The 26,250-nt window shown below is 32.0% G+C and overlaps 4 protein-coding genes across 6 annotated transcripts in view; 1 reads left to right on the forward strand and 3 right to left on the reverse strand.

The window, feature by feature from the left end:
- LOC113511796 (uncharacterized) lies at positions 1-11,379 on the reverse strand. Its single transcript, XM_052894546.1, has 8 exons — positions 11,225-11,379; positions 9,210-9,283; positions 5,815-5,876; positions 4,493-4,650; positions 3,200-3,348; positions 1,717-1,857; positions 1,031-1,143; positions 1-130 (listed from the first exon to the last, which is right to left on the reverse strand). Exons 1-8 carry the CDS (start codon positions 11,271-11,273, stop codon positions 58-60), a joined length of 819 nt encoding a protein of 272 aa, XP_052750506.1. The 5' UTR covers positions 11,274-11,379; the 3' UTR covers positions 1-57.
- A 1,429-nt stretch (positions 11,380-12,808) lies between these two features.
- Positions 12,809-16,285, forward strand: LOC116413590 (uncharacterized). Its single transcript, XM_052894565.1, has one exon. The coding sequence runs from the start codon at positions 13,145-13,147 to the stop codon at positions 16,190-16,192; it is 3,048 nt and encodes a 1,015-aa protein (XP_052750525.1). The 5' UTR covers positions 12,809-13,144; the 3' UTR covers positions 16,193-16,285.
- Positions 16,286-17,498: 1,213 nt separating this feature from the next.
- On the reverse strand, positions 17,499-19,173 carry LOC113511897 (uncharacterized). The gene is made up of 2 exons (XM_026895621.3): positions 18,672-19,173; positions 17,499-18,116 (listed from the first exon to the last, which is right to left on the reverse strand). Exon 2 carries the CDS (start codon positions 18,100-18,102, stop codon positions 17,521-17,523), a length of 582 nt encoding a protein of 193 aa, XP_026751422.1. The 5' UTR covers positions 18,103-18,116; positions 18,672-19,173; the 3' UTR covers positions 17,499-17,520.
- Positions 19,174-19,286: 113 nt separating this feature from the next.
- Positions 19,287-26,250, reverse strand: part of LOC113515295 (calcyphosin-like protein) — a 79,802-nt gene continuing 72,838 nt past the window's right edge. For all 3 annotated transcript variants that reach the window (XM_052894514.1, XM_052894516.1, XM_052894515.1), the window contains 6 exons: positions 25,430-25,583; positions 24,706-24,802; positions 23,591-23,671; positions 22,937-23,061; positions 20,774-20,858; positions 19,287-19,546 (listed from right to left, as the gene is read on the reverse strand). In XM_052894514.1, coding sequence (XP_052750474.1) covers positions 19,445-19,546; positions 20,774-20,858; positions 22,937-23,061; positions 23,591-23,671; positions 24,706-24,802; positions 25,430-25,583 — 644 coding nt within the window. In that variant the 3' untranslated portion in view covers positions 19,287-19,444. The remainder of the gene's footprint in view (positions 19,547-20,773; positions 20,859-22,936; positions 23,062-23,590; positions 23,672-24,705; positions 24,803-25,429; positions 25,584-26,250) is intronic.

The raw sequence follows: 26,250 nt of genomic DNA on the forward strand, positions 1-26,250 counted from the left end.
TTAATTACATTATCATTTATTGCTTATATATGTATATAACACGGAATAAACATTTTCTTATGTTGTTACTTGTTCTTTCGCCACATTGTAGGAACAACTGTATGTGTCCTCTGGCGACGAATTCCTTTTCCTAAAACAGGAAATAAAATATTATTAAACATTTTTCTGCTTTACTAGTTCCGTATCAAAATTATTACAAAGGAACTGTTATGGCTTATCCATCGTCAAACACTTTTATACTTTTTTTTTTCGTTTCATACTAATGCTGTTATATCGACAGCTATCGATTTTCAATTTAGTGTTATTATTTTATTTTTAAATTTATTTTTATTTTTTATAGTTTCACTTAAATAAAGGTGTCTTCTTCAACATTGAACCGATTTTGTTATTTTTTTTTTTCATACGATGGCGTCTACTCCCGTGTTGAATGATTAAAGGTACTGGCTTATATGGCAATGCAAAATGAAATTATTTTTAAGGATCTTATTATAGACTGACTTTTGTCCGCGATTTGTATACACTCGGATTTTGAATTAATTGGATGGATTTCTAGATGGCGTAACAAGATAAAACGTACACTAAATTTTGAGTTCAGTAATCTTTAAAACCGGAAACCGTATAAACCGGGTTCAACTTGGTGCAATAGTTCGTGTATGATCCGGTGTATCCGGCAGGACTACAGTATTTGCAACTTACTATTTTTTGCTGTTTATCGAACTTTGTCTGCTGTGTGTGTAACAGTTATTAGTGAAAACTTTATTGATTATTAAATATTTATTATGTAATATTTTTCTGATAATTGTAAAGTTTGTTTCCTAAATAAATTTAAATTAAATAAACACACAAGCAGACTGACAGACAAAATTTTAAAAATTATTAATTTAGCTTCTACTGCTCTCATTAGATACTTAGATATATATTGTTTTCTTAAATATCTTCAAGATACATCAATCTTCTAATTACAGTGCTTATTTATATTATATATATATATATATTTGTTTAAGAATATTAAAAGTATAAAAATACAAACCTGCAGAGAGAATGTCGTTTTTTGTATACGATGAATACGGCAGCGATAATTACAATACCGCCAACTAACGCCCCAATAACAGCACCAGTACTTGAGTACTTAGATGGCGACGGCTGAAATATAGTTATAAACACAATAAATAGTATAGAGATGGATAATATACAGCAATATCTATATATTGTAGTTACAAAATCTATATATCGACCCAATAAAAGATATGTTATATAGGTTGTCCAATATATAGTTATAATATTGAATTGAAGCGCCCGATTAAAACGAATTGAAATATCCGACTGGTATAGGCGATATCGAAATAGATGGTGACCTTTTTTCCATAAAGTCATCACCTATTTCGATATATAGATATCGGAGCGGTACGGATATTACCCATGCCTATGTATAAAGACGATATTTTAGAATATAGATGTGCTTTTGTCCGTAAAAAAATTTTGGTCACTTTCCATGACTATTTTAACTATTTACAAAGCCATTTGCATTTGCAACATATCAAACGTGATCAAAATTATTAAAAATCAATAAGATAAGATGTAATTAAGTAATTTATCTAAATTGATAACAGACTATTTTAATTATTTAATTAAAAAAGTGAATGTTAAAACTTTGAAAATTAATAAAAAAAAAACAAAAATAGCTGCTAGTTGCTAGTGATTTAATAAATTAGTTACCTTTGCAGTGTCCATCTTACAATATTTGTCTATTAAGAAGTCTTGAAGGTCCACAATGTACTGTTTTGTTATATTGCAATCGTTTTTAGGTATCCTTTGAATACATGCCTTTATCTCAGCTGTATAAGTACAAGGTTTTCTCTGTAAATAATTTTTATAATTCGTGACAAATATGAAAAGAAAAATGCTAATATAAATATAAAAGTAATTAACTACATATGATAAAAAAAAAATAAGAGCGTCGTGGGCTAGGAATATTTACATTATACCAACGTATAGATTATAAAAGTTTACGAGTTCATGTCTGGTCGAATAAAAAATTGTGTTAATTTAAATTGCCGACCCCGGCAATGGTAAGTAGCGTTAACAAACCCAATCCTTCCAAGACATAACGGCAGACTGTGATGTTGCATTGGCTTGTTCGCTTCTAGAGTAATCCCGTATGGGTTATAAAATAAGGCTGTAAAACTATAAATTTCTTTATGTATTATTAATTGTTCGAACCGAACAAAAGTATTAATGAAGAAAATGTAATCAAATCTTTACAATTACTGTGCCCAAGTTTTTCACTTTTCCATACTATTTTTTAAACATTTTCTTTTATACAAACTTTGTTCTGATAATTATAAATACAACGGAAAAAAGATTAGCCAAATATATGCAATCGTTTTGTTTTGCAAAGAAACGCGCTTATATACATTCGGCAATTGGTATTTATTTATTTAGAATTAAACATACGTCGTGTAAGTTTATTATGATATTTATTTATTTATTTTAATATTACATCTGATGATGATGATGATATTATGATATAATAAAACATCATTATACAGGAAAACAAAATCATTAGCACTCTTTTAAGTGGGTGTACTCGAAATTCAAATTTTTCGTTGTATATTTTTTCAAACATTTAGATAGACAGATATAAATAAATGGATTTTCGATATGTTATGTCCATGGTACTGCTCATGTCTATAGGCGACGGTTACCACTTTCCATCAGGTGAGCCGTGAGCTTGTTTGCACTTCTAAGTCGTATAAAAAAAAACAATGTCTAGAAAATCTATTTCTATTTACTGTAACAAAAATTGTTACTAGTCGATTATGTTTAACAATAAATAAATTGTGTTTCATAAAAAAAAAACCGACTTCAATTGTGGCAAAACTAGATATTTTTATTTTAAATTTAAACTACTGAACTGGTTTTGATAAAATTTTTATGATTTATCGTTTAAATAATAAATAAAAATAATTTCCCAAATCGGTTTACAATTGATGTATTTATAAAGTAATAAACAAAAATATACAATTGAAATTATAATATAATCTCCTTCTTTTTTAAGTCTCTTGAAAATAGTCGTTATAGGTTGAATACTTGAACATATGAATCGAGTGGTACAAAAAACTTTCGATTTATAAAATGAAAATTAAGTTTTACTCGATTAAAAATATTTCTCTTTAGATACGCAGAAATGGTAACTTACATCAAACAGTAGCGGTTTGTGAACTTTAAGCAGGGCGTGTGATATGTTTTTCTCAAATTGTCCTTTGATTTGCAAAGTATTGTTTAAACACTGCAGAATGTCTTTTTTCATCTCTTTTGCACATCGTTTACCATCATTTTTAGTGAATTCTGTAAAAATAAATGTTTTTAGATTACTGATCGCCTAAAATAGTAAATAGGCGGCTGAGTGAGATTTGTTTAGTTCAAGTACTAGTATATTATTTCACTTACTGTTCGTAAGTTAGTAATTATTCAGGTACGTAATATATAGAAATATCTATATATATTTTAGTTACTGGTCCAATAACGAATATTATTTTTAAAACACAGTGAATTCATTAATTTCCCGTATGTATATAAACATCGAATAACGAATATTATGTTAAAAGTCTGTTATCCAAAAAATAATATTGGATAACACATCAATATCCAGAGGATCCAATATATAGATATCGAATCAGTATCCGTATACCCACGCCTAGTAATTATAGTCACTAGTAATATATATCCCTGACTTATAAATCTCCAACATTATGAGTTCGGACCTGACAAGATAGTTTTGTTGATCGGAAAATCAAATTAATGTTCCGACTAACTCTCCTCTCGCGATCTCATTGCTTGCATATCTATGTTGGAGAGGTACAATATATTAATAACTTATACATATATATAGTATATTATTGAATTCAGTTTTTGTTTTTGCATCCAATAGTATATATAATAAATTAATCAAAGTTGGAGTGCTTAAGCCAAGTTACAAAATAGCCACAAAAATTCTTTTCGAATCTTTGGTTGAAATGTACGCACAATTTGTGGTGGTTTTCTTTTTTTATATTGATATCGAATTAAAACATTAACCATAAAATACGTGGCATATGAATCTATTACTAAAGACTTTACACCTACTTCGTATTTTACTTCGAATATTTTTTTAGTTTAGTTAGTTTGTGCTATCAAAATTCGAATTTTCAGTGGCAGCTTTTTTTATACTGCTAAGCTGGCAAACAAGCATACAGCCCGTCTGATGGTAAACGGTTACTGTAGCTTTATAAGAATATTGGTGTTTAAATATTGTATAATTAACGTTTTAGTTTGCGAGTACTTTTTAAATAATCGATCAGAAATGTAGACAATTATTATAATATTTTTGAACATTGACATATTATTGTAACGTTAAGTTAAAGTTATGAACACTATTAATCTAGTTAACAAACATGTTTCCTTTATGTGGACGAAGTTGTGGATAAAAACTAGCTAGTACTAATTACGTTACCTTCAATTTTTTCCTTCGTCAATGACACTGTGAAAATCTCTTTACGTAATTTGGTTGATATATTTATTATTTCGAGATCTACACCATTTAGACATGTCGAATACGAATTGAATAGTGAGTCGTATGTTCTATTGACATCTCCTTGGTTCTGACAAGTGCTAAAACAAGCAAAACAGATTAAACCTAACTACAATAATTAGTAACAATTTTCAAAATGATTACTGACTTTTTTTTTTATTGGTAGAAAATGGAATAGTAACCCCGCCTGCGCTAACGGGATACGCTGGCGAGGCACCAGTGAAGGGTGATCGATGAGGATGAAAACAGGCCAGTTAACCCATCATGATGAATTCATCAGGAATTAATCATGATAGTTTCCAGGGGGAACCGCGAGGAGGTCGACCTAGTTGGGTATATTGCTAGCAATGGGATTCTCAATCTCCATTACTAACAATCTCTTCCCCCCCCCCTCCCCCCGATTACTGACCTTTTCCACTGAACCTAATTATATTTACGTTCAGCAGTGGACAGTTTTAGCTGATATGATGATGATGGTTATATTATACTCGTACTAAGAATAATTAACTGTCTGATCTTAAATTATACATATATAGAATCCATCCACACAAATGCTCCACTAAAAATAGGTCAACTTTTTTAAGCGTATGTTCCATCCAAATTATATTTTTGAGTTAAATTAAAAAATAAAAATAATGCAAAATTTGATTTAAAAAGGTCGTTATTTTAATTAAGACATATATATTAATTTGTAATCAATATGTACATATGTGCTGAAGAGGGAGACTTTGTACAAAAGTCAATTGCTTGGGTACCCCTGTCCCATTCGTGTTTCAACCGTGAAGCAGCTGTGTTTGCATGGCTGTGTTTCGGTTTGAAGGGTGGGATATGGCGTGAATTTACTGGGTACAGAGGAATAACACCTAAGTCCTCAGAAATGGCAACGCATTGGGGGTATCATGGGTAAAACAGTATACTCTGTTATGTCCATGGTACTGCTCATGTCCATAGGCGACGGTTACCACTTTTCATCAGATGGACCGTCAGCTTGTTTGCCATTCTAAGTTGTTTAAAGAAAAAGATAGGCCTCCCTCATAAGGAGGGGTTTGATAGTAGTTGCCACGCATGGCATGCGAGTTGGTAACCACAGTAGGTTTTAGTGATGTTTTAAGAGGGACGCTGCTGCCCATCCTTCGGCTATTAAGTTCCCTTAGTTGCCTTTTATGACACTCACTTAAAAGGACGTGTGGCCCATTCTATGCCGAGACCATACGCTAATATTAATAATAAAAATAATAACTTACCTTATATTTTTGTTTCCGTCGATGTAATCATTTACACACGTCTTCAAGTTTGATTTAGCATTCTGAAAGAAAACATTACAGCCGTTTAAAATAATATAATGTTATATTGATTCTGGATTCGTTTATGTGTGTTTCTAACAATATTTTTAGTTAATCCAGCAAATGTTTTCTCTCCTATCGGCTCTATTCTTTTTATCGGGTTAATTTTTTTTTTTAATCGATTACTGGTTCCCAAGAGTAGTGTAAATTTCTTATATATTAAGGAAGCCTATTGTATGTTTTTTCTGTGTATCCAATTTCTTTACGTCACGTTTATTTTATAAATTAACAAACAATTTCTTCGATAGCACAAAAATGCGACTACGCAACTAAAATCTGGCAACACCAATAAACGACGAGATGTTCCTTAAAAACCCTACAACGGTACGCTTCATAGGTACCCTATATTATAAATACCTATTGACTGTTACATAATGGTATTTTTTAAATAGCTATAGATTCGTGTGAAGAAATAACATCTTGTAAATATATGATTCCGACTTGTAAATTTAAATATTTTAAATATAATGTGTCTTACCTCCCGCCGTTCATAAGAACAAGGAAATTACTAGTATTTATTCATTAGTACATGTATGTGTACAAGGCAGAATTAACGCTAAAAGCATACTCTCCCAGTCAACCTCAGGGAATTGTCAGAATACTCGATTGCGGTAGTAGTATGATATACATACATATTAAAATTTACATATACAAACAAATATATATATATAAATAACTTTTTTTTTATACAACTTAGAATGGCAAACAAGCTGACGGCCCACCTGATGGGAAGTGGTAACCGTCGCCTATAGACATGAGCAGTATCATAGACATAACAGAGTATACTGTTTCGCTCATGATACCCCCCATGCGTTGCCATTCCTGAGGACTCAGGTGTTATTCCTCTGTACCCAGTAAATTTACGCCATATCCCACCCTTCAAACCGAAACACAGCCATGCAAACACAACTGCTTCACGGTTGAAACACGAATGGAACAGAGGTACCCAAGCAATCGACTTTTGTACAAAGTCTCCCTCTGGTAACAATAACAAATGTATTTACACACATATATATGATATACTATATTATACGTAAAGATGAGATTAGATAGTACTTACTGATATTACAAAAAAAAAAGATGTGCATAGATATATGACTAAAAATGTCATATACGAATCATTGTTATGTCAGTTAAGTATCTATTTGTAGTCATTCAAATTTCCAAATGACATTTTGTCAATAATATTAAATCGTTACAGAGTTCCTTGATGTAAAACAGTCATTTAAGGAAAATAAGGGCTTCTACAGAATTAATTATAATATAATACATAACTTGCCTTAAATGACCGTAACAATATGTAATACAAATTTTAAAGTTTACTTTGTAGCAAAGCGTTAGAAAAATGTAGGTAGAGGTACACATAATAATAAATTAAAAGTATATAAGGAAATAGTTACAATATATGTACTTCATTTATCTCCATATATGTGCTTATATATAAATAATTTATGATTTATCAACTAATCAGTGTACATACAAATAACTGCATTGTACTGCGCAAAACTATGTAGTAATATTAGTAAATATTAACTTGTCTACTTGCTAGTGCCGTCTACTAGTGTGACAAATTCCACTAAAGTTTAAACTTAATTGGAACATATAACTAAACCTCTAATTTAGTTAAGTGATAAGCATTTTTTTTTATTTATAATTTATTACGTTGTAACAGCTATACAAATAAATGTTTTTTCTTTAAAATATTTTTATTTTGTTATATAGGTTGAATATTAAATTAAAAATAAAATTATTTGTTAAACATGTGGCGGACCTCCGTGGTGAAGTGCGGTGATAAATAAAGGAAACTTATATACGTGTGCAGTATATTATATAAATTAAAATAATATTCTATATATATGACTAGCGATTTGGCCCGGCTTCGCACAGGTACATAAAATATTCGAAAATTATCTGTAGCCTATGTTATTCAAAGATAAGGTAGCATATTAATGGTGAAAGAATTTTTAAAACCGGTCCAAATTTTTTCTCTTTATAAGTGTAGATAAAATCGCATTTCTTGTCCGTAAATGAAAAATCGACATTGAAAATCAAAAGCGACAAAAAATAAAGCGGTGGTCAATTTCTTTTCACCCGTATTTTTTTAAATGTTAGTCATCAAAGGGTAAATAGCTAATGTAGTCGACTTATTTTTTTTTAAACCCATATTGTTCTTTATTTAAGATATCGTATTTAAAGCAATAATTTGTAAGCCGTGATAATATTCATTTCTCAAATACTTTGAATAGCACTGATTTTAGAATTATCGGTCGGTAGTTATTTATTTCATTTTTGTCTCCTTTTTTATACAAAGGCTTTACTATAGAATATTTGAGTATACCTGGGTAACATCCTTATTCCAATGATAAATTTATCAGGTACGTTATCTATGCAAGATTTTATTACTCTTGTAGACATTTTATCGCACCTTTTACAATTTGTATTATTTAGAGATTTTATTTGTTTTTTTTTAACTTCATATTCTGATACAGGTTTCAATTACATAGAGTTTAATAGTCTATTTAGTTTTAATCTTTCATAAGTTGCGACATTATTGATTTAGTATGGGAGACTCAAGTTTTTTAAACCCTAGACGAATGGCAAGCTATTCTATTGAATGAATCGTTATCAAAAAGGCGTCCATGCGTTGAGTCATGCAATGAGACATCCGACGTTGCTATCTCATTCTATCTCACGGACTCGCTAGCAATGTTGATTCCATCGATGAATTAACTTGCCACTTTTTTTTTTACACAACTTAGAATGGCAAACAATCTGACGGCCCACCTGATGGAAAGTGGTAACCGTCGCCTATAGACATGAGCAGTACCATGGACATAACAGAGTATACTGTTTCGCCCATGATACCCTCCGTGCGTTGCTATTCCTGAGGACTCAGGTGTTGTTCCTTCGTACCCAGTAAATTCACGCCATATCCCACCCTTCAAACCGAAACACAGTCATGCAAACACAACTGCTTCACGGTTGAAACACGAATGGGACAGAGGTACCCAAGCAATCGACTTTTGTACAAAGTCTCCCTCTGGTGGTCCTCCACTTGTCTAAAGAGCCTTTTCTCTGATACAATACTCTATTAAGAGCGTTCGAAACATAAGCTTACCTAAATGTAGCAACGCCGCAATGAACTGTCAATTGTCAAAAACATTTGAACATCATTCTATGATTCTATTTGATTATTTATAAAGCATCCTGCTAGCGAACTATAATATTAAAAAATATAATAGTTTTGAACGCTCTTAAAAAGACTCTAATAATTTTAATTGTAGATCATAATTTACCTTAATATTTGTCGAATTTCGAATGCAAGTTTGCATAGTTTGGTAATGTTTAGCCACGTCATCCCCTCTTGTAACTGTAAAAAAAAAAAAATCTTGTCGTATTTTTTTATGACAACGCGTTGTTCACACAATGAATGTATTTCTCCTATTGTTACCTTTTCTTATTAACTGTATTGTTCTCTTATCAGCTGTATATTCCTTTAGAAATAAAACATTTGATCAATACAAAGTATCCTATCCTATCTGTGGACTCGGAAGCTAAGGTTCTACAAAAGAACGTCGTTTTCACTAATCCTTACTAATGTAACAAATGTGAAAGTGGCTTAATCAATCACTGTGAAATTTGGTATATACGTACTGTATGAGATGGAGAAGGGCATGTATAGGATTGTTTCTTAACCCGAACAATAAATAAACATAAAAAAAATTGTTACTATTTATTATTACATTCCGGCCATGCGGACGAAGTCGCGGGTAAAAGCTAATACTATTATAAATACTAGTCTGTGTCTGTATATAAACTAGTATTTTGGATGAAAGGAAGGGGATTGTAGGGTTTAAGATCTCCATTGTTACAAATATACCATACGGCGGTGGTCACTTACCATCAGGTGAGCCGCATGCTCATCTGCCCCCTATGTTATAAAAAAAAAGGAATATACCTCATCAGTTCCCGACTGAAAACCATAGTAATTAATTTTCTGCACATTCACGGTAGACTAACTGACCTACCTTCATTGGTACTGGTACTTGTACTAGTACTGGTGCCTCGACAGCATTTACTGATAGCTCAAGCGGGGTTACCATTCCATTATCATCTCTAAAGAAAAGCATTTTGTATTTGGGTCTCACTATTTTATATGTCGTATTTGCATAAATGTTTCCATGTATGTTGCGTACTTATGTCATTACACTTAAAAGGCTGGACATATTTCGATGAGAATTTGTACATAAATAAAACGTTATGGATCCTTATTCACAATTCATTAACACCTGGTTAAACAATTTAAGAAACTAATGATAATTACTTATAGTTAAATGAGGTTTATTGAGATATTAATAATTTCTGTTTTTACATATAGTGTTTTCAACTTTTTTTAATGGGTGAAAATGGCATGGTAACCCTGCCTGCGCTATCGGTATATGCTGGTGGAGCACCAGTAAGAGATGATAGGTGAAGATGAAAAGGTAGATCAGTTAGCCCATCGTGGCGAATTTAACGATAAATTTGTCACAATAGTTTCCAGGGGGAACCGCATGGAAGTCGACCTGATAGGGACATATATTGACAGCAATGGGGACTGACCACCCCATTATATAAGGAGGGAAAGGGATTATTAGCAATGGAGTTTGACAGCCCCATTGCTAGCAGCTATAAGGTCGACCTCCACGTGGTTCCCTCTGGAAACCATCGTAAACAATTCTTGTTGAATTTGTCACGATGGATTAATTGACTTACTTTATTCTCACCTATCATCCTGGTGCCCCGCCGGTATATACTGATAGCGCGGGTGGGGTTACCATCCCATTAAAAAAAAATCTCTCAGTTTTTTCAGCTTAAGTCATCATCATCTTCCTATCCTTATCCCGATTATTATTTGGGGTTGGCGTAATATGAAGTTTTATCCAAAACAATATAGCTTATAGTTTTACAAACGGCCGAAACCATCGTGACTAATTTATCATTGAATTCGTCAACTGACCTGCTTTTTTCATTTTCAGCTATCACCCCTCACTGGTGCCCCGCCAGCGTATCCCGTTAGCGCAGGCGGGGTTACCATTCCATTAATCATACATTAAAAAAAATACAAGGTATATAGTTTATTTTCAGTAACTAAATATACCTATTATATAATTAAATTACTTGAAATCACATAATTCAACCACGCCCAGTTTGTAGTTACAGTAGACATTAATTTTTCAATTACCTAATTTATTAATATTATATTTATTTAATTTAAATAACACCATTAATAGGCAATTATAAATAATAAATTTAAAATAAAAATACTTACATGCAATTAACAAAATAACAATGAATCCAGCGACCGTACTTAGACACATGTTCGCTGTTCAATATCGAAAATATTTATAATAATTAAGAAATACAAACTGACTTTCCTTATTGAGGACGTAACTATAGTTGTTACATTGTTTAGGTATGTTCTTATTACAGTACTCTTAATCTATACTTATAATAAATCTGTAGAGAGGTCAATTCTGTACATGAAATATATTTCCAAAATAACTATCAGGGGGTGATTAGTGATCGATACTGATGTCAAAAATGCGATCAGTAAAATTTTTGTCTGTCTGTCTGTATGTATGTTCGATATAGAAACAAAAACTACTCGACGGATTTTAACGAAACTTGGTACTCCTGGGCAGGTACTTTTCATCACGCTACGATCGATAGGAGCAGAGCAGTGAAGGGAAATCTGTTTATTACATCAAAACCACTGAACCGTGATGAAGAACATAGGCTACTTATTTTACGAAAAACGACGGAAACGCGGACGAAGTCGCGGGCAACAGCTAGTATAGTAATATAATATAATGATACATGCATGCCTAGTATCCTTAATCTATGGTCGTGGTAGTGTCACTATATATGAGTACATAAATCCAGGGGTGTCAAAAAATCCATGAAACTTGGTTGGTAACGCAAAGTAAAGTCTATTATGATTCATGTAAGTTTGATTTTTTAAACCATCACGAGTCAATCTTTAAAGTCATTTTATTGTTATAATGAACCTATCTGGTACTCTGGTAGTAGCTATGGGTAGCTATTCCAATAACCAGCTATATAGTATGTGGCTATGTAAAGATAGCCGCGGCTAGGTTATCTGTTGTCGACATAGACAGCTATTGGTTATAGCCATTGGTAAACTTGTAACAACTATGTTTACCCGTCGACTATGGCAGCTACGGTAGCTGACGGGGCGCTATCGTCTACCAATAGCCGCGGTAGCTGTCGTAGCTGGCAGTAAACGTTCAAACCGATAGCGTATGCTATCCGATAACTTATTGGTTGAATAGCTACCCGGCTGCAATACGTCGGATTTGATCACCATAGTAACATGTAAATTAGATATTCCAATACGTGTTTTTTTTTATTAACTTAATTTTTATTGCAAAGAACTATAGTATAGTCATTACAACGAGTACATTTATTAATAAAAAATGTCTTTTACTTTAATAGCAATGCCTTCGAAGGACATTATCAAAATTCATTTTATCAACAAGAGTTAGCGACATCTATGATCCTTGAAATTAAACTTTGAAATGATCTGTTCGATTATGGTTGCTTCTTAACTCATTTCATAGGTGACACTACTATGAATCGCATTATTTAACATATGTTGCTACGTTGAGAATCAAACTCGATGTGGTGCGGTTGGGCAGTTATTCAACTAAATAGCTAACGCTAAGCATCACGCTATTGGGTCGATTATAATGAGTCTTTCGTATAATAGCTGATAGCCAAATAGCTGGCTATTTAGTCAGCTTTTACATCATAAATAGCCGGATAACTAAGTTATTAAAATTTCACCTAGTTACCCATCGCTATTTCGTAGTATTTCAGACGAATTACTGTAGGTACTTCTTCAATATCTCAACATAGCACTCCCATATATTCCAGAAGTTTATATGTTTATAATAAAATAGATTAAGAATAGTTCGTGCATAATAAATATAATATGTGACAAGACACGACAATTCTTATGTCAAAATTCTAAGAAAATCCAAAAGTATCTAATAATTACATCAATATCGTGATTTTGGTAAATTCTTTGTATTTAAAAATAGATACGATATTTTATTAAAACAGCCTCAAATATGCAAATAATATATGAAAATAATACTTCTGTTTTATTTTTAATGATAAAGTGACACAAGTGTCAAGCTGTAGTGTTTGTGGTTTATTTCTGAATATGGGAATTGCTGTAAAAAATAAGAAAACGCAGAAAATTACTAGATTAAACACCGCAAAGAGCAATGCTCCTGTGTATACAGTCTCATCACAACATACGAATACTACAAAATTAGTCGCAGATAAGAATAGTAATGTATTAAATACTAATTGTGGCTGTAATTATAGAACTAAACAATTGAAGAAAATGTCTTTGAAGTTCATGCCACATGATAGAATTAAGCAGAACTATACGAAACCAGAAACTTGGGCCTCAATAGTTAATATGTATAGGAAAGCAGATAATATTAAAGTTGGGAGTTTGGAGGATAATAACTCAAAAGGTAAGACCTTATTTAAATGTTCATGCAGAAATAATTTAAAAAAATGTAATGATCAAGAGCTAATTTCAGAACAAAAATCAAAATTAAAACAAAAAAGGAAACCTCAAATAACTTTACATAAAAGTGCAGTTCAGAATAATGCAGGAGATAATGAAAGTTTTCAGTATAGTGAAAAATTCAAAAAGATGTCTGCCAATGGTTTAAAGAAGATATATAAAAATATGCAAAATAAATTGACTTATCCCTACGAGGAACCGAAGAAAGATGTACGTCTTGCTGATAAAAAATCTTTAGTTAATTTATATTATAAAGATAAGGGTAAGAAAAATGTTAAATATTTAAATACAATAACATCATTTAATATAAATGAAAATACATATTGTTTATGTTCTAAAACCTATCAACAAAATGCTGATATTCATAAGATAGATGGTATAAAAGAGATCAAACCATTTGCAGTTAAATTAAAAGATAACAGTAAAGTAAAATTTGAAAAGAAACCAAGATATATCACAAAAGATGTTATTCAACCTGGTAATAATGGGAGTAAGAAATTAAAATTCTCAAAAATTCCTACATATAAATATATTGATAAAAGTTGGAAAATATCAAATAATGACAAAAGTCTTAATAAATCTAACTTTAAAAAAGTGTACCGTAAAAATGCAAAGAAAGTGAACTTAAACCCTTTAGCATCTCATAAACATACAATTAATAGAAACTTATTTGAAAGTTATAAAAATTGTTCACATCAATCATGTAAAGATAATAACGTGATCAAAGTTGATGACAAGGCAATACCAATAAAATCTAGAAAATCCCAACCATTAACAAATAAACATTGTAAAGGGCTTTTATGTAACAATCAGTACTTAAATCAAATTATGTATGTGACTTCTTTTTTAATTAAATGCTTGCATAAATTAAAATTAAGAAAGTTAGATAAACAGATTCTTCAAGAAGTAGAAGTACAAAATGAAAGTGATCATACAGGTGAACCTTTATTTGAGATGCAGATAAATTCTGTAGATATGTGTGTATTAAATGCCCATGACATAAAAAATAAAATCAAAAGTCTTGGAAAAGAAACATCCCGAGCTGAATGTATTTGCCCTTCGCATGGGCTTCGGAAGAAGTATATTGACAAAAAGGAATTTTGCGCATCCGGTGTATATGAAAAAGTGGTACAAAATAAGAAAACCAATTTCAATTGTAAATGCGTAAAAGTTCCAAATGAATGCACAGATGTTACCTGTAATATTCATTCTAAAGAAAACAGTCTTTTAAAATCATATAATATACAAACCAGACCTACTACAACAATTACAAATAAGCAGCCATTATTTGTAGTAAAGCTGGATTCTGACAAAATGTGTGTAATAAATTCCAAAGAAATACAAGATAAACTAATTAATATAAAAAACCAAAAAGTAGAAAAAAGTGTTGCAGGTATTTGCGCAGAAAAAAATATGAAAAATAGAAGACATATCTGTAACTGTATTAAATCAATTAAGCCGTATGATTGTTCTGAAAATACGTGTCGAATTGATACATATCAAAATATACCACTGTGTACAAAATGTAAACAATACCGTATCAAATCAAAAATGGTAAGAAGAAACATTGACACACAAACTATAAAGTCAAAACTGTCGTGTTTTTTCGCAACTCGCACTAATCCAGACAGGAGAATGTATTCACAGTCAGTCAATATTCATAAAAGAAATGATTTGAACAAAAGCAAACAACTGAACATAAAAGGAATGCAACATAAAGATACAAATAATTATTGTACATGTTGTCATTGTAAAATAAACAGAAAAAGGAAACGTATATCAATTTGTAAACATTCAATTTCAACACTTTTTAAAAGAGGTTTATGTAGTAGTAATATAATACAAAATACAAAATATCAATCTTCAGTTTATCCATTTAAATGTGAATGTAATCAGGATACAAAAAAACTTAAAATACAACCAAAAAAAATTAGACCGAAATATAAGCAAAGTAAAAATATTTCATTAAAAGATCGAAACAATAAAAAGCAGAAGAAAAATATAAAAAAGATTAAAAAAAGACACTCCGCAAAACTTCATAAAAAAACAAAAACTTTAAAAAACAGCAAAGAACAGGCTTCGAAAAATTGTTGCATTAATTTTATAGAAAGTTTATTAACTCCAACCATGAAGTTATTAAAAGGATCATTTGGTATATTGTTAAAAAAAGGCCCTTCTTCATACATAAAGAAACAGATCAAAGGTCCAAAGGATACATATAAGAAAATAAAGACGTGGATGGGCAAAACATGGGACGGTCGACGGTCACAAATGGCTAAAACATTGTCTGAATCAGAGACATTAAATATTTTGACAGATACGTTAAAGGATACTGATCTATATCAGACATTTGCGCCTTCTGGAAAGTCTGCAAAAGATAAACGATTGATCGAGATCCAGAATAGAAAAAGAAAGAGAAGAATAAAATTACGTCATGATAAAGCTCTTTACAGCTGTCGGCACATGTTTTTAACTACGCTTAGAAAGAGGCCTTGTATGTTTGTGTACCATATCTGTCCCTGTTTATATCCGCAGTGTCTTGGATTATTATCATTTATGAGGAGCTTCTTTAATTTGTGTGTATTTATCGCTGCTTTTGCATGTTGGACGCCATGCATTGTTTTTTGCGAGCTAACCCGCGCGTTGTGTTGTTGTGTATTTTGTACCTAGTAAAGTGTTTGATATAAACTATTTAATGAATCAAATAAATTGTTTGATTTTATTTGTAGGTATCAAAATAATGATCATTCATAGTAGTTTTGAATATTTTTTTTGAAATGGATGATAATGGAATGGTGGCTCCGCCAGCTTTAACCGAGCTCTTCTCTAGTTGGCCACCAGTAATAGCTGAGAATGAAGAGGCAGGTCAGTTGGTTTCCAGGGGAGACCACAAGGAAGTCGACCTGACAGAGTATATTTCTAGCATTGGGTCTGGTAGTCTGCATTACAAACAATCCCTTCCTCCCTTCCCCGTTTTGAATAGAATAGTATCCATAATAAAAGTACCTACCTGTTCTCAAGTGTGACAGATGAGTCTAATACATTTGCACTCAACTATACTTTCGGCAGCTCAGTGTTCTGGTTTATAACTCTTCATTTGTTTACAGCATGTAAATCTATTTTGTTTTATACATATTAGAAAATCAAATTAGTTGACAGCATACCTGGTAATAGCCTATAGACACGAATAGTACCATTGACATCACATAAAATATTGCGACAACCACCGACTCTTTCATGCACTGCCAGTCCTGAGAATTAAGGGTTTAGGTTTTTTGATTCTATTCTTATATATTTATCATAGCAAATTAATATTAGTCGGTTTTGTATCTCTTTTAGCAAAAAGTGCATGCAGATGCAACACCTAATTGAATTCATTTAGTTTTCAGTCATTCAAGTACAGTTGCTTGGAATAAAAAATTGAAGTAAGATAAAAATACTTATTAACGCAAAAACTTATGTTTCTATCAAGGGTTCTAATCATGAATATGTATATAATAAACTAGATATAGAAACACTTTTTATATTATTTTCCTTGGATTTTTACTTTTGGCTTTAGTAATATATCAGTTTGACACAGATATATTGATGCTATATGTAGTAATTAACCAACCAACAAAAATGCATAATTTAACCCGTTACAAAGGAATTTAATTAGAACTGGAAGTTACATCTTATACATTGTACTAAGTCTATTACCATGATAGCAAAGGCGTATTATCATCTAAATATTTTAAAAATTTCTTATGAAATATATTATAAGACAGAAACTAAATTTTATTATAAATATATATAAGTAAGGATGGCACAGATAACGTAGGAAATATACGAAAAATATTATATATATAACTATATATATATATATATATATATATATATATATATATATATATATATATATATATATATATAGTTATATATATATATTATATATATATATATATATATATATATAGTTATAATAAATGTAAATTTTTAAAACCCATCAAGTTATTAAATTATTGAAAATAATACAAGATAGTTGTCCAATTGCCAGGAACGGTAGTTTGTCCGATCGAACTTTCATATAAACTTTCGAAACTGGGCACGCTAGCTTCCGTAATCAGATTCTCGTAGTCAGGTTCCGACTTCAGATCTACAGTATTCAAGTCCGTGTCATTCCTTGAACACTCCGTAATGTCTCCAGGAGTAGGTACAAACGTGTCAGCAATCGAAGCCTTGGCTTTTGCATATCCGAGGCTGTACAAAATCTTATCAAGGATCCCTGTAGCTCTAAATATGAAAAAGAGTATAACGATAGCAAGTCCTGACATCAAGCAGTCACAGGTACCACCTCTGTTCACCGGACAAGGGCCCCCGCCCCCGCACATTAAGCATTTAAGTCTCGAAGTCAATACAAACACGAAACAAATCGGTATAAGGGATATCATTTGAAGCACGAACGATATAAAGTTATATACGGTCTGCAGCAACATCCTGATTACGTTCTCGATCATTAGGATGATGGTCATCAAGACCCGCACCAGCATTTGGATACCGCATATTGCTGTTTGTAACAATGCGTGGACAGTTCGACACATCTTGGTCAATTACTCTGGAATAATCATAACAACCTATTAAAGGTTTTAGATGGTCAAAGTCAATAGGTATAGGCACGAAAAGCTGATTTTGTACAAAAGTTACTCTCTGTTTTAGCTTAGCTTCATTCGTGTTTCTGCTATGAAGCAGTTACTTGCATAGCTAAGTTTCTGTTTGATGAATGGGATATGGTAGTGAAATTGCACGGTACGGAAACATAACATCATAGTTCTCAGAAATGGCAACGCGTGCTGGATACCATAGGCACTTTATATTTTTAAGTATACTGTCCATATTTCAGTAAGTACTTCCAATAACTATATGGTTTCTTACTATTAGAAAAGGAGACTTATTATCATGCTCACTTAGCTAGTCTCATATTTTGAGTTTTTTATTTGTGCTTTGTTTCTTTAGTCATCATATACAATGGTCTGAGATTGAAAGAGAATGGTACCATACCGAATAATTATTCCTTATATAAAATTTTAGTAAAAACGTTTAATGTGTTTCCAAGTTAGTGTTTTTGTAGGTTAAATATTTGAATGTGGTTACAATACTACTAATAATTTACCTGGTAATTCTGCTGACTATATTCATTTATGTAGATATTTCAAATACTGATGCATGAAAATATTTTAACGTCAACGTAAAGGTAATTCACAATCTTGAAATATTGAAATCATTGGATACAGAAATAATACTGAAAAGTACAAAAAGATAAATTCATCTTTGACAAGTACGTTTCATCTGTCACAATTTATGGCCAGTATCACAGCCTTTTTTATACTCGTACCACGATGGTTGCAGACAAGCAGTTTTTATAGCATAAAGGTGGTAAACAAGCATATAGTCTTTTTGTCCCACAGAAGTGCATACCCAGACATTTAAAAAATATTTAGAATATTTTTTTTAGATTTAGCACTTGTGTTTTTATAGATAATAATTTCGCCTCTATTATTTATTTGTTGGTAAATAAGAAACACTTGATCATATGGTCTCGGTACAGAATGGACCATCCCTTCCTTTCCCGTAAATGTCTAAGATGCAGCTAAGGAACCTTAATGGTCTCGAGGAGGATAGCAGCGCTCGCCCTCCCTTATTCGATTCATACGACACCCACGGGAAAGGAAGGGCCGGCCTATTACATGCCGGGATCACACGGCATAAACAGCTAATATGAAAAACATTTATAATGTTAAAATATTTAATTGAATTAACATACCACACGTTAATAATTTATTAAATAAACTATATAATTATAATAATATCAACATTACGAAACATTAGATATTTAGTGCACAATTTTGCCTGTTATGTGCAATAGTGAATTAGTTGAATATCCGTTTAGAGCTTGTACGCTTGACGCATCATCAGGTCGAAGTAGCAGTCATTGTCGATTGATACGCTGATGCCGCTGTAGTAGTTCATAAACTCCTCCAGAGTTACCTGTAAGTAACGAAAGAATGATATTTTTGTTATCTATATTGGTTCAATAGAAATGTTATTAAATCAGTTTAATTTATAATGAGAATAGTTGATTGCGATATTAAAAATCGGTGCTTTCTTGTAGAATAAAATCTTAAAAAACTATAGTTTGAGTGACGATTGTCACTGGTATAAATGAGGGATTTTTTATTTGGGGAAAAAATCCATTGTTTTAGTTGCAAACTTGGTCTAATACTTGTGCAATATGTTACTAAAACCCTTTACGTCAGATAGTACTACCTTCACAGAAATATCCCATTCGTGTTTCAACTGTGAAGCAGTTGCATTTGCATGGCTGTGTTTCGGTTTGAAGGGTGGGATATGGCGTGAATTAACTGGGTACAGAGGAATAACACCTGAGTCCTCAGGAATAGCAACGCATGGGGGGTATCATGGGCGAAGCAGTATACTCTGTCCATGGTACTGCTCATGTCTATAGGCAACGGTTACCACTTTCCATCAGGTGGGTCATCAACTTGTTTGCCATTCTAAGTTGTATAAAAAATTTGCAGTAAATATTTTACGTTATTTTGGAAATTCAAAGAAGCATTCACAGTTTCATGAATTAGAATAATTGAGAAAAGCTTCAAAAATTCCATAATTGAGTAGATATTAATTCAATGTAAAAACTGTTTTATCAAAATCAATCGTGTAAATTATACAATATTAAAACATCCATTGTAGGAAGTCATGTAAAACGTGTCTTAAATAGATTATGAAAAATCTTCTATCGTATATTGTTATATTTAATTCATTGCTCTGCAAGTGATCTCACTTGTATATACTTGTATATTTATATATAAATATTTTCTTATCTTTTGTTTATTGTTTTAAAACTGTAAATTACATCATAGTCGTTCATGAAGTCACTATATGACTTGCAGAGAATAACAGCGTTGTGGCAGTAAATAAACTGCCATAGCATAATTTTGAGTGTTCGCCACGTTAGTAACTAATTGTTACAAATTATTATTATTGTTTTTTTTTATATTTTGTTTTGTAAATGTAATTGGTTGTCAATAAAGGTTTTCTGTCTTTCCTTCTTCTTTATTTCTTCCTTCCTTCCTTTCTTTCTTTCTATTGTATATGATTGTGTTAATATGAAATAGCATGTATTTATGATCAACATTAATTTCTTTTACCACGTGGACGAACATGATATGAAAATAAACTATAAAATATACATACCTTTCCATCGATCGAGCCTTCCGATTCAAAGTTAGCGAGGAATTTGTTTAATATTACTTCAGCAGTTTCTTCTCCGCTCATGTACCTGGAATAAGAGGTAATTAGATCATCAAACGTACTAGCAAACTAGTTGGCGCTTTTAATATGATTTTGTCATAATGATACAAAAAGGAAAGTAAAGAATGTAAAACGAAAATGTGGATAACCATTAACCGCAAAAACCATTGCAGGTTGTCACTGTATTCATCCAAAATTAAAAAAAAAAAATCTTAATTGGTTAGATTTACATTGGTATTATACCAATCGATTAGATATAGATTTGCAAGAATAAAATTATTTTCATTGATTTATGGAAAATCATATTTTAAAATTAAAACGTTAGAATAATATTATATTTCCTTCCTGTTCCTTTCTCGTGGGTGTCCCAAGAGGCGATTAGGGGAACTTAATGGTCGAGGCATTGGCAGTAGTGTATCTTAAAACACCACCAAAGTCTAATTGCGGTTGCCAGCCCGCCTGCCAAAAGTAGTAACTACTAGCAAAACTCTCCAATAGGGAGATGCCTGTTCAGCAGTGGACATTTAAAGGCTAATATGTTATGGTATTACAATAATGTAGTGCCGATATCGTTTTCAAATATTTTACTTGGCAGTAAAATCTTCTCGTATTTGATGATATCGCTTAGAAAATTAACCCTTTGCACTCCGTTCTCGCATATTTGCGACATTAAAATGCTAACATTAAATCCACTGTCGCGGCTACGGCGACACGATTGTTTTAGCGCCTCAGTATCCTTTATAAAATAGCTAAGAAATACATGTCATAATACAAATTATTGCAACGACTCCATTTTTCTTTTACATCACAGGTATGTACTTGTAACTTATATAGTGCTGGAGTTATGGGTATCCTCTATGAGTTATTAGGCTGGAGTGCAAAGGGTTAAACAAATGCGCGATTTTATATATATATATATATATATTTATATATATATATATTAATAAATATGTTTGTCGATTTATTTCGTATAGTGCTATATGTATATCATATTGTATTATTAGTGATATTCATACTTATCATGTATGTAGCTTGACGATAGTTACTACTTTTAAGCTGACTTTAAAAAGAAATAGATTTTCAATTCTGTTTTATATTTTCTTATATTTATTATCTCATAACTCCGTGAGTTATAAACAGATTTGAAAAATTCTTTTATATCTGAAAGGAAATACTTACAGACTAGTTCCATAGAAATTTAATCTATATCGGTTCAATAGTTTTATTTTTAAATCAAATAAACTGGTTTTGCCAAATTGAAGTCAGTTTTATTGTGAAACATTATCTTATTTTTTTTATGGGTGAAAATGGTATGGTAACCCCGCCAGTGAAGGGTGATAGATGAGAATGAAAACAGGCCATCATGATGAATTCATCAAGAATTAACCATGATAGTTTCCAGGGAGAACCGCGAGGAGATCGACCTAGTTGGGTATATTGCTAGCAATGGAATTCTCAGTCTCCATTACTAACAATCCCTTTCCCCCCAATATTATCTTATTAGTTGAAGGTTATGAGCTTGTTTACTATTTCAAGTTGTTTAACGTTACCATGGGTACGAAATAATATAATAGATTGCTTGGAAGAGATCGCTATTTATGGATAAGGCCGTTGTTGCCTCTTTATCTTGTTTTTTTTTTATAAATGATGATGGAATGGTAATCCCGCCCGCGCTAACGGTGTACACCAGTGAGGGATGATAGGTGAAGATGAAAAGGCAGGCCAGTTAGCCCATTATAAACACACCAGGAATTCAGCACGACAGTTTCCAGGTGGGACCACGTGGAGGTCGACCTGATAGATATTGCTAGCAATTGGGCCCTTAGTCGCCATTACGTCTAAACTGTTTGTCGTCGTCCCCCCCTTTTACCTTGGTTTTATGTTATTACTAACTACTACTGCTCATGTCTATAGGCGACGATTACCATTTTCCATCAGTCGGGCTGTCAGCTTGTTTGCCATACTAAGTTGTATATAAAAAAATATTAAGTTTATGTGATTAATTATTCAGTTTGTTTGTGTGCATATTGTTAATCTTTATAATCTGTGTCATTATTTGAAGGGTTTTTAAGAGTTTTCATTCATTAATTCATTCGTTCAATATACCTGGGATGCGCTGTGACAGAGTACACTCCGCGGATGTCGTCTATAGTGATAGAGCCATCTCCGGTCTTGTCCAACTTCTTAAAAGCCTGCTCCACTATTGCTCGACGGGATTCCGACATTGGTGGCTGAAAATTGGTAACATTTTTACCCATTAACAGACCTCCTTTTATATAAGTTTACCTTTTTAGATTTTATATTTTTCTATTTTGAATATGTTGTTTTGTAACTTTTTTGTTTTTTTTTTTACGTTATTGACATTTATACACCTTTCTGAACGAAATAAAAAGTGGGAAGTCTCTAATTATATTTATTTATTGACGCCGCTCTTCCCTACCAGCGTACATTTAATAATTAAGTAGCTTCTAGGCATGGATGATATCGATACATGCTTATATATATGTATATATATATATATGTATAATGTAGGTAATATGAGTATTATGTGTATGTATTATTATGAGTATTATTGTATTAATTTAATATTGTTTATTACGTTGCATCGTCAATTATATTTTTTGTTATTATGGTTGACTGGAGATAACGCCATATGATGTTAAGTCTGCTATTTGCACTTTGTAGGTGTATTAAAGTTTAATGAATATATATATATATATATATATATATATATATATATATATATATATATATACCTACCCGTATCTGAATGAGGAACTCGTCGAGGCTGATCGAACCGCTGTTGTCGGTGTCGAATTTCTTAAACAGCTCTTCTGCATCCTGTCACAAACAATGTTTGGTATTTTATTGATTTATTATATTACTAACTAGTGATAGAACCCGGCTTCAGATGGGTAGGCAAAATTATCGAAAATAACATATAGATTATGTTACTTGCTGATAATGTAGCTTTCTATAAGTGGATGAAAGAATTTTTAAAATCGGTTAAGATGAGTTTATCCATTAAACAAGAAGAAAAATGCCTTCTCTGAAATATATTATAATATTATAATATTACTACGAGAAAACATAAAATTTTTTGTATGTTTGTTTGTTTTTGTATATCATTCTAGCTTTTCACCCGCTACTTCGTATGCGTAGATTTTGGAAGTAGGAAAACCAATGAAATAGAACACTTCGAGATAGTGTATGAAAATAAATTTAAAATCTAGACTATACGTTCAGATTTTAAGAACACAAGACCTTCAAGAACACAGTTGTGGAAACCGCATCCAATTTAGTGTAGTACTTTTTATGTGATGCCGAAGCAAACGTACATAAGACAAACATATCGCCCATGTACAGTCAGTTTCATTATATTTATCATTATAGTATGATTTTAATTATTTACAAATTTAAATAGTCATTATTAATAAGTTAATAACTATTATTTATTATTTCATTTGGTAATACGAGAAGTTACCTCAATGAAAAATAATATAAATTTTCTGTAGTAGTATAAACTGCATGGATTACCCCAAACCTTGTGGGATGCTATGAAGTTAATAGGGCAATAATAAACCTACTCCAGTAATACCATAAGAACATATGATAATACACATCTTATGGGACCATTATAGGCCTATGGTGCGGGGACAAGGGCTGTTAGTAATGGTGAGGTCAGTCTTCATCTGTCGTGGGAGATCACTATTATGTTTTTTTTTTTTAATGGATGATAATGTAATATAACCAATGAGGGATGATAGGTGAGAATGAAAAGGCAGGTCAGTTAGCCCATCGCAATGCACATACCTCGAATTAAGCACGAGAGTTTCCTATATTTTTATTCTAATTTATTTTCGTATAAACTTTACCTCTTTGCTTAGCTCCAATCCTGTTTCCTTAATGCCGTTAAGAAACTCTTCTTTGTTTAGCTGCTTGCTACCATCATCGTCCATGCGGCGAAAGATTCTGGAAACAGAATTTAATTAAATTTATTAAACACTAATTAATATCTTAAGTAAATAAGTATATTTTACAAAAAAGTACATAATATAGGCTTAAAATTACATGGCATTGTGTACTAAGTCCAGTGATATTTATTTCGTTATTTATTTAAATAAATAACAATAATAAATACAGTATAGGTGAGTTCTTGACGCAAATTATTTAGTTTTATAAAGACTATCACTAGATTTATTATTCCATCTCAGATATACAATGCCTGTTTTCAGGCAATTTTAATTTAAATTTCGCATTGGACTTAATTTTGGACAGTCATACTTTTTTATGTCTATTACAATATAGATAAAACATAATGTATGACAATACTGCATGACCAAAGGGAAACTTTATATAAAACATCTGTCTTATCTGTCTTTCTACTGTCAAGTAGATGTATGTACTCGCATAACTGTGTTTTGCTTTGAAGGTCCCTTGACCTTATTCTTTAGGAATAGCAACGCCATGGGTGCCACAACATATTTATGTTACCAGTAACCACCTCATTGTTCGACAGTTACCATAGTCCATCAGGTGGATCAGCTTGTTTCCTATGTCTAGGTATATAAAAAAGGTTTTGTCTAACATATCCCTCACCTCGAAAGTCCCATAATTCCTGAAGCACCACGAGACAGGCATAGCAGACGTAACTTTTCCAGCGGGTCGGTGGTAGTGGCGAGGGCTCTGGTACTCTTTTGTATGAGTTCCTCCTCCACACGGGAGGAAGCCGACTGAGGTCTGTGCCATGCTACTGTAAATACAAATTATATATTTTCATTAAAGGTATTATTAAGTCGTCATATGCATCATTTTTAATTACTAGACTAGACTATCCCTTTCCTTTCCCACGGGTGTCGCAGAGGCAACTAAGGGAACTTGATGGTCGAGGGATGGGCAGCATCGTCCCTTTTAAAACATTACCAAAACCTAACTGCGGTTGTCAACTCACCTGCCAAGCTAGTAGATAGGCTAATTCCAGATATGCGATTGATCTGTTGATCTTTATAATAGGAGAATTTTTAAGTCACACATAAAAAAATTGTTTATTAAAATTGCCTATTTTTAACTATTTATTCTTCAAAATTAATAAGTTGAATATACTGTCTATATCAAGAAGGCGCTGTTTTAATACGAATAGTCCGATGGGATGAAAATGGTAAACCCGCTTGCGCTATAGTTATGATACACGCTGACATTGGGGTATTTAAGATTGTCTTGCAAGAAGGTCCCCGCCTATTGAAATTAAGCGCTTTGTTAGACACGCACTCTTCTAAGAGATCATCTCCCAATTCTGGGATAAGAACCAGACAATTCCGTGGTGAGCAAGGTCAAGACGGACCCTCAAAATATGTCTATATATATTGTCGGATAACAGTGAGTGGTAATAGGAGAGAATGAAGTCAGGTACCTTAGCTCAT

The sequence above is a fragment of the Galleria mellonella genome, unplaced genomic scaffold, assembly GCF_026898425.1.
Source record: "Galleria mellonella isolate WM207_F2 unplaced genomic scaffold, CSIRO_AGI_GalMel_v1 utg213, whole genome shotgun sequence".
NCBI classification, from domain to species: Eukaryota; Metazoa; Arthropoda; class Insecta; order Lepidoptera; family Pyralidae; genus Galleria; species Galleria mellonella.